Source organism: Zingiber officinale, chromosome 4A (assembly GCF_018446385.1).
Source record: "Zingiber officinale cultivar Zhangliang chromosome 4A, Zo_v1.1, whole genome shotgun sequence".
In the NCBI taxonomy this organism is placed as follows: Eukaryota; Viridiplantae; Streptophyta; class Magnoliopsida; order Zingiberales; family Zingiberaceae; genus Zingiber; species Zingiber officinale.
The window spans coordinates 9,817,690-9,826,257 of NC_055992.1; the positions used below are offsets into that span (position 1 = coordinate 9,817,690).

The window sequence follows — 8,568 nt, forward strand, 5'->3', positions numbered from 1 at the left end:
GTGGCCGAACAGACCGAGCTACTACTACTGAATAGACCGAGTATTGCCAAACAAATGGTATTAGCTTGAGAGATAAGTAAGCAGAGCCTTTCTTGACTGGGTAAATTGTCCTCTGACCACAAAGAAAGATAAATAGCTACTAGCCTTGTCGATCAGGTACCTCGCCCGATCAGACGAAGATAATTGAGGACAGTTAAGAAGCTCTGAAAGGGACGAGCCAGCAGGCCTAATGTCACTACTGAACCGGTGAAGCCCGACTGAGCGAACGTCGGTCAGCCAAGCAGGGCCCCTTCAAATATCTTATCATATCATTTTGGAAGTTTGTGCTGCGGACAGCAGGGTATGCCCAACAGGTAAATCGTATTTTAAAAGTGTCCAGACTATCATGTCAGATAATCGCATGACTGCTTAAGGAATGATATCAGAGACACTTTTCGTCTTGTTTTTTCCTAGGGCACTTAGGAAAATGTACGTACACGTTGGGATGTGTGCACGAGCATACATTGATACTATAAAAGGGGCTCCCATCCACAGGGAGAGATATATGTAACTTCATCTTCTACATTTTTTAGCCATAGTTCTCCATTTATTGAGATCGTCAGAAACTGACTTGGGTGTCGGAGGATCAACGTAAGAAATCTCTTCCCGGCACGACACTGACTTTTTTGTATTACAAAATTATATGAAATCATCACCACGTCAATCTCAAAGTCATATTTCTAGTTTACCATTCTCATTGTTTCTGGATAGAATCACAGTTGATTGATATAGTAATAGATTGATATAAATAATTGATCAACAACTTAGTAGTTGATTGTTAAGTAATCAATTAATATAAATCATCAATCAATTAGACTTAAAAACTGATTTAACAATTGATATTAGATTTTACAATTCTCATCTATTGATAATAACAAAAAAAAATAGTTATTTTAATTTTTAATTAAATTAGTCGGCATTCTATCGGTTTAATTTATTTAATTTGTTTAAAAAAAGTTAGTCGGTTCAAATAGATAAAGAAAATTAATTTATTTAATTTAAATTATTATTCAGTTATTATTAAATGTGTCCGAGTAATATTATATTTTTATAAGTTAATTATATCTTTTCTTACCTATTTTTATATTTAATTTTTAAATTTTTAGAATTATTATTAAAGTTATCCAAGTAATATCATATTTTTATAAATCAATTATATTTTTTTCACTTATTTTCATATTTAATTTTTAAAAATAATACCTAATTAATTTTGATTAATAATACTTAATTAAATTTTTAAAAAATTTGTAATCAATGATATAGAAGACTTAAAACAAAGACGTTGTATTAAATGATAAAAAGTTAGATGTGTAATATGAATATTTCAATATTTTGTTCTTATTTTCTTAATACATTCTTCTAAATTTTAATAGATTTCAGACCCAACATTTATCTAAAGTAAAAATAATATTCTTATTTGATGCTAAATATAAAATTTTGAAATTTACAGCATTAATTTATTAGTGTTTGCACTATATTATAATTTAAGTAATGAAATAATTCTATTAGTTGAGAATAAAATAACTTTAAAATTTAAAAGATATTATAACATTAAATTTTGCAGACTGAAATATAAAATTTAGCTTGTAGTTAAGTCGACCTAATTTCTGTCACATGGATATTTGACATGCGTGTCGTATGGATATCAGGTAAGTGTATCCATGTAACTAACAAATTTGGAATGTTTCATTTAATAAAAATGTATTTTTTTTTTAAGGTGGAATTTTATCAAATTGGATTGAAGGTCAATCACGCCATTAGATATTGTTTATATCAATCATAAAGTCCCCGGGGATGGTACTGTAATAATATATTTAAGTTGTCATCTAAATAAATTTTATGCGATAGGCATCATAAAGATAATTAATGAAGATAACTAAAATTATCATTTTTTTAATACTAATCTTAAAATTCTTTGAAATTAGACAAAATCACAGCGTATAAAAATATTTCCAAGTGATGCAGCGACATGTGATTGTATACGTAATTGAATAAAATAATTATTAGTAATTAGGATAGAGTTTTTATTTTTTCATCAAAGATAAATATATTTGAGTAATTTAGTAAAGTAGGGTCTTTATTATTAAAAGTTACTAAAAGATACTACACAGTTATGTTTATAAAATAATTATAGAAATATTTTTTCATAATTAGATAATTCATAATTATAAAGAGCTCCAAAATCAACAATATATTTTAATATATGTGTTCATCTTTAACACATGCAGGGACGAGCGAACGTTGATTAGGATCACATGACAACGCATGCATTAGGATTCTCATCGCTAAAGATCTGCGGCGGATACGCGTAGAACTCCGCTGGGTACTTCGGAATGTAGTAGTAGTAGTTTTCGTTCTTAATTAATATCTTCCTTGCGCCGCCGGTACCTTCGCCGTCGGCAGATGGTGGAGGCGGTGGAGTCCCCGTCGCTCCGATGTCGACGACGACTATTTCGTCCTCCTTGTTTTCCTCCTTTTTTGGGTCGGTCTTCTTCTCCTTCTCTTTCGTGTCAGCATCGCCGTCGGCTTTCTTCTCGCTCTGTTCCCCTTCGTTGCGGCAGCCGCAGTCCTCGTCCTTCTTGTCAACTTGTTCTCTGCCTTCAGGCTTCTTCTCGTCTTTCGCATCATCCCCAGCTGCAGTCGGTGGCGGCGGCTCCTTAGCCTTGGACTTCTCGGGATCCTCTACCGACTTCTCCTCCGGCTCCTGCTTCACCACGGTCGCGTGCTTTCCCGTTCTCTTGAGGACGTACGCCGCCAGGATCTCCGGGTGGAACACGCCCTTCACCGTCACCTCAGACGCCTTCAGGTTTGGCTCCGCTGAACGGACTCCTGTCGTCAAGGAAAAATCTTACCTTTAATAATTAATCAATTCAAAATCAATCGCACGTTGTGGGAGCATGAATAATAAAAAAAAGATTGAATTCGCGTGTACCAATCGTATGATTTCCTGTTTTCCATCAGATTTAATTGGATGATTAAGAAATTAATGGAATAATGATAAAAACCTTTCATCCTTAGAATCCTCTTCTTGATCTCTTGAGCGCAGGCTTCGCAATGCATATAAACTCTCAGCACAGCGACGATCACTTGCGGCTGTTGCAGTTCAATTGAAATGTAAAAACAGAGAGTGGAAACTGGAAAAGGCATAGCACTTGCAGAGAAAAAAAATTGATGGTGAACGATTTGAATCTTAGGCCTCGACCTTTTCCTCTCCAATAGGTTTCTGATCCTCTTCCTTCTTCTCCGGCGGCGTCGGCGGGGTAGGTAGGGGGCTTAGCAACTCCACTTTCTTTCCGCTTTTCTTTTGGACTCTCGCCACCACCTTCAGCGGATCCTCCGCTGCCTTCCTCCCCTTCACCACGACACGGTGCGTCCGGGTGTCAGCCACCACCTCCTCCACACCTTCCAATCCGAACCCATACAAAGTTTAACTATACTCGCATCAAATGTCCAGTTTCGAAGGCTTAAAAGGGCTATTTCTTCAATAGATTGACCAATACCTGGAAAGCCCCGAAGGCTCTGCCGCACCTTCCTGGCGCATCCTGCGCAGTCCATGTAGACTCTCATAACTACCTCCTCCTGCGGTTGTGGCGGAGGAGAAGGGGGAGGGGGAGTCGGAGGCTTCTCATCCGCCTCCTCTTTCTTGCCCCCATCGTTTCCGCTCTCGCCACCTGCTTCCTTCTTCGACTCCTCATTCTTCCCCTCCTGCTGCACAAGATCACAACTTTCCATCGGAATCAGCAAAAACAACCTCAAAAACAGATGAAAATCAACAAAAAGATGCAATTTTGATACCTCTGCCATGCCGCCCTAGCCGTTGAACCAAAGCAAGCGTTAAAGCAGCAGCAGTCCTCTGCTTCCTTATTCCTTCTCGCTTGCAGTAAGCAGTGTAACAAATGTCATGGGGGGAGTCAGATCCGAGGTGGAGACAAAAGCTGGTGGGGAAGTGCGAGAACGCATGTGGTAAGCCTGGATGAGCACACGCGTCATTCATGCATCCACGCGGTCGTCGTCCTCGTTCTTGTCGGCTTCTGCAACGTTGGTGCTCCTCAGGAACAGAGCTTTGATGGCTGCCACCACACTCCATTCTTTTTATCGTCGTAGCCTATCAATTCACCGGGAAATGCATGTGTCAGCTGGATGGAATGACCTTGAGGGACATTCATGGATTTCAGTTTCCCATTCCAGTTCCGATTGGAGAATACAATTGTAAGCACGTTAAATGCTCCATATGTCTCCCTTTTATTTAAATAGGGCAAATGCACTGGATCAAAGATGAGCTGCGTCTCATATCTAATAATGTTCGTCGCAGTCTGATCAGACAGACTTGGATTGAACAGTGAACCTATGACCTGCAGACCAAATCATGCATGACTCAATCTCAACTTGTGCCTAGCTAGCCCAATATGCAGTCGCACAAGCTGAGTGAGAAGATAAAGATTTTCTTTCCTTCTGTCTTAGATTCACAAGGAGGGTGGGGAAAAATAAGAATAATTTATTCCTTTCAGTATAGTTTCTTCTGTCGACTTTAATTTTTAAAATGTTCCTCCTTTGTTGCTTTGATAAAACAGGCAGTTACTTCATCTGAAATAATCTCAACTAGTGTGCTTCCAAATCTACACATCTCTATTGAAAATTTCGTACGCAAATTGGATTGCAAACAGTTGATTACATCATGAATAAAAATTATTCATTCTTACAAATGATCATCCATGTTTTTTCGTTTTCATCGTCCATCTGTAGCCAAGTCTACTATCTCGTTTTCATCATCACCCTCTCTGATGGCCTCTTTGCTTGCTTTGAAGAACCTGGCAATTGCATGGTTCACGTGCGCATCAGCCTCCTTTACATTCATTCCCTCAATCACACCATTGAGAGCCGCTGCCAATTGGACGATCTCACTTTGAAATTCAGATATCCTTCTGTTCTCGTTCAACGCCGTTACCCTCGCAGGTGGCACAACGGGGAGCAGTTCTGCAGTAAGAGCTTGCATCGAGTCATTTTTATGGGAAGAAACAGAGGAGACAGGTTATGAATGGATTACCAGGGCAAGCTGTTCTTGGAGAGGTCAGCTCGGAGTAGACGTTGTCAAAGGTGCCTGCCCAAGCATCTCTCTGCGTCAAGAAATCAGAACTGAGGTTGAAGATCTTCTTGATGGTTGCTGGAATGGAAGAGTGCTCGTACTCGGAGGTGAGCGTCGGTCCATTTGGCCGCGACTCACTGTAGAAGCAATTAGAAACAACCATCACTGATCAAGGCTATAATAATTAATATAAATCATGTCCCATAATGTAGCACAGACGGTGAACACATACTATCTCTGACATAATGATCAGGGGTCGATTATCAGAAACTGACGATCTGAGTTTATCCCATCATGCGTCTGAGCGACACTAAGAGAATCGTTAATGTAACGGATCTATATTTTTTTTATAATAATTAAATTCTACCTTAACCGTAACTAAAGAAACAGAACACCATAGCATGAGAAAATATTTCTCCTTATCTCTCGTGGTACATGGGAATCGATGATTGTACCATTTTCGTTGATATTGTTATTAGTAGTTGGATCTTTATTTTGAAATTTAAAAATGATGGTACTATTGATCGATACAAAACTCGTTTAGTGGCTGATCCTGTCCGATAATCGAGGTGACAGAAGCTAGGGACGTGGTGCTCCGATTGATCGTGTGTGTGACTCCACGCGGCTTTGCAACCACAACTACGTCAGTGCCGAGCTAGGGAAGGGGTCCCCAGTGTTGGCCCTCCGATGCTCAAGTCAGTCACTGGCGATGTGTGGAGGCAAATCAAACAAACAGTAGCAGCAACAGTAGATTATCGCATACCTCTGCTGAAACTTGAACCTCCCTTTATATAGGGCTCTTGTAGCGCGCGTGCACGCTTCCCAACATGTACACGCTTCTTGAAACTTTTCCTAAAAAGATGTATCAGTAAAATAACCCTGACACAATACCTTAACGAGCCGAGCATATCTCTGACGTGACAGTAGAAGCTTCTACCGTACGATCTTCTGTCTGAACCAGCCGCCGACTATGTTGCCTGTCAGTGGTGCATGCTCCCAAAAAGATAATGTCCAATTAGCATTATTGTCTTTTATTGGGCCGAGCGGGATAGTCGCTCGGCTCGGCTTCTCACTTTCTGCTTGGATGAGTGTACTATTTGGCTGAGTAGGGAAGCCGCTCGGCGTGCTCTTGCAGATACCTAGTCTTTCTAAGCGTAGGAAGCTCAGGTCTCCACCGAGCTATTATGACGTCAGATCGGGTCTTCATTATCTCGATCGGGCGAGCGTGCTCCCCGATCGATCAGTGGAATAGGGGTGTTTGACCACCTCGACTTTGACCTCCACCATGGCAGCGGGATGGGGCGTCCCCCTCTTATCACCACATCACAAACCTCCCCTTCAAATCTAGTTGAAGGAGGCTGTAGTCTGACTGACTAGACCAGCGGGCGCCGATTTCCTCCCGATCGACCCTCGTCATTGTAGGAACTCCGGTCAGGATGTACCTGATCCTCGCCGATCGACCTTCTGAAGGTAGTCGCTCGGTTAAGCATGCTCCTTTGATCCGTTCGGGAAAGCAAAGACTTACACTTAGAATACTTCTTCCTCCGTCTATTCTGGGCAAATGCAAATGGGACTGACTTCATCCCGATTTCTCGGAAAACATGCAAATCCTTTTTCATTAAGGCAGAGCGGGTTCCCATGCCAATCTTAATTGTCAACTAGTGATAGCGTGCCACATGTCATGCTTGCAGCCGCCGCACGCCTGACGTGACAGGCATTGATGGCGACGTTTGACGATTTGAATTCAACGGTTGGATTGTCACCTAGGTTTTCACGATCTGGATTGGACGGCTCCGGTCGGCCGAGCATCCTCGACTTTCGTGTTTTACGGCAATCTCTCGTTCTCCTCTTCCTGTTAGGATGTATACTAAAGTCCAGCTTTTGTATAAACATTTATAAGAATCACATTGGTCAAATGTCTACATTTATACTAAGTGCAGTTACCCATTTAATTTATATTGAAGATAACATGGTGTGAAGAGACACACAGAAGATCAAGTTATCAATTCCTTATAAATTATAAATAGTAGCTCACAACCAAGATGGAATGGGACAAACCATTGAAGTGTTTGTAGTGTAATTTGGTATTAGTTTATCTTGATTATAAAATTACACTAGTACACTATGAGTATATTGAGCAGGACCATTTGAGGTAGTTTCTTTTATACTGACTACATAAAAGAACAAAACCTCTGTTATTATGGAAGTGTGCGCTCTTAATCATGATATAATAACAAGCACGTATACCTAATATTTATTTCTTTAATTTATCAAAAGGTGTGATTTAGTTAGATAAATCAATAGGCCCGATAAGTTGGGAAATAATATTATTTATATGGTGTGTTGTTGATTATAGAATGAAAATATGTCCTAGTAATCTAGGTTGATGATGCTCCCTTTGTTGGTTAGTCCTAGGAAAACGTATCGGTTCCACTGTACAAAAATTTTTGTACAAGTGTCGAACCTTTCCTTAAATAACCTATTGTGTTCTTTAGAAGTTAAATTAGGAATCGCAGACGGAACTTAACATCATTGATTCCAAATTTAACTTATCTGTTCTTAATGGTTTAGATTTGAATCGCAAGCGGAACTTAATACTATTGATTCAAATCTACCTAAGTTATTAATTCCATAAATATTAATTTCTAAAATTGGCTTCCAGGACTGCATGGCGAGACACATGACCTTCTTGGATATGGGAGCAACCACCACCGCCTAGGCAAAGCCTTTTAAGGAAAGCTAATATTTATTTCCTTAAATAACTCTAGGTTAACCAAAAGGAACAATCGAATCACAAATTCGAAAAAGAAGAAAACACAAACTCGAAAAATAAATTCGATAAACTAGATTTAATTGCCTCTTGTATTTAGAATTCTTACAAAGAAAATAACTAGTATGATGAGGAAGAAATTACTAGTTATACCTTCTCTTTGTAAGTTAATGATCTCGAGATCTTCTGCCGTATTTCTCGCCTCGCCTTGGACGTCGTGTGGGCCACGATCCTCCAAGATGAACACCACCCAAAAACCTTCTCCTCTTCTTCTAAAATCCGGCCATCACCACTACCAAGGAGAAGAGAGCAAAGGGAAAGGGAGAAGGGAGAGGGCCGACCACCAAGAGATCTCCAAGCTAGAGCATAAGAGTTGTGTCTCATGAAGCTCCCTCACCTCTTCTTTCATATTACTTGCCCAAGACAAATAAGGAAAAACTTTTTATACACAAAAATAAAATCATCCAAGAGTTTTTCCTTTTCCCTTTTAATTTTTCCTTTTCTTTTCTCTTGATTGAATCAATCACCAAATTTAATTTTGTGATGATTTTAAATAATTTAATATGGCTGGCCACTTGCTTGGGTACCAAGCAAGGTGGCCGGCCACCTCATCAAGGGGAAAAAGGAAATATAATTTTTAAAAATTTTACAAGAAGAAATGCTCTTATAAAATTTA

The 8,568-nt window shown here is 39.6% G+C and overlaps 1 protein-coding gene across 2 annotated transcripts; it reads right to left on the reverse strand.

Annotated features, from left to right (window-relative positions):
- Positions 1-2,204: 2,204 nt before the first annotated feature.
- LOC121973120 (heavy metal-associated isoprenylated plant protein 7-like) lies at positions 2,205-3,945 on the reverse strand. 2 transcript variants are annotated; one of them, XM_042524702.1, is made up of 5 exons: positions 3,835-3,945; positions 3,540-3,744; positions 3,242-3,441; positions 3,045-3,132; positions 2,205-2,868 (listed from the first exon to the last, which is right to left on the reverse strand). In XM_042524702.1, the coding sequence occupies exons 1-5, from the start codon at positions 3,841-3,843 to the stop codon at positions 2,291-2,293; spliced, it is 1,080 nt and encodes a 359-aa protein (XP_042380636.1). In that variant the 5' UTR covers positions 3,844-3,945; the 3' UTR covers positions 2,205-2,290. The 2 variants fall into 2 exon arrangements, with proteins under 2 accessions (XP_042380636.1, XP_042380635.1); XM_042524701.1 differs by having other exon boundaries at positions 3,540-3,747; positions 3,835-3,942.
- Positions 3,946-8,568: the final 4,623 nt, after the last annotated feature.

Coding starts and splice junctions, on each gene's coding strand:
- LOC121973120 (XM_042524701.1), bottom strand. Junction 3,442..3,539: donor GAGCCTTCGGGGCTTTCCAG/GTATTGGTCAAT, acceptor TCGGATTGGAAG/GTGTGGAGGAGGTGGTGGCT. Junction 3,133..3,241: donor AACCTATTGGAGAGGAAAAG/GTCGAGGCCTAA, acceptor GAACTGCAACAG/CCGCAAGTGATCGTCGCTGT.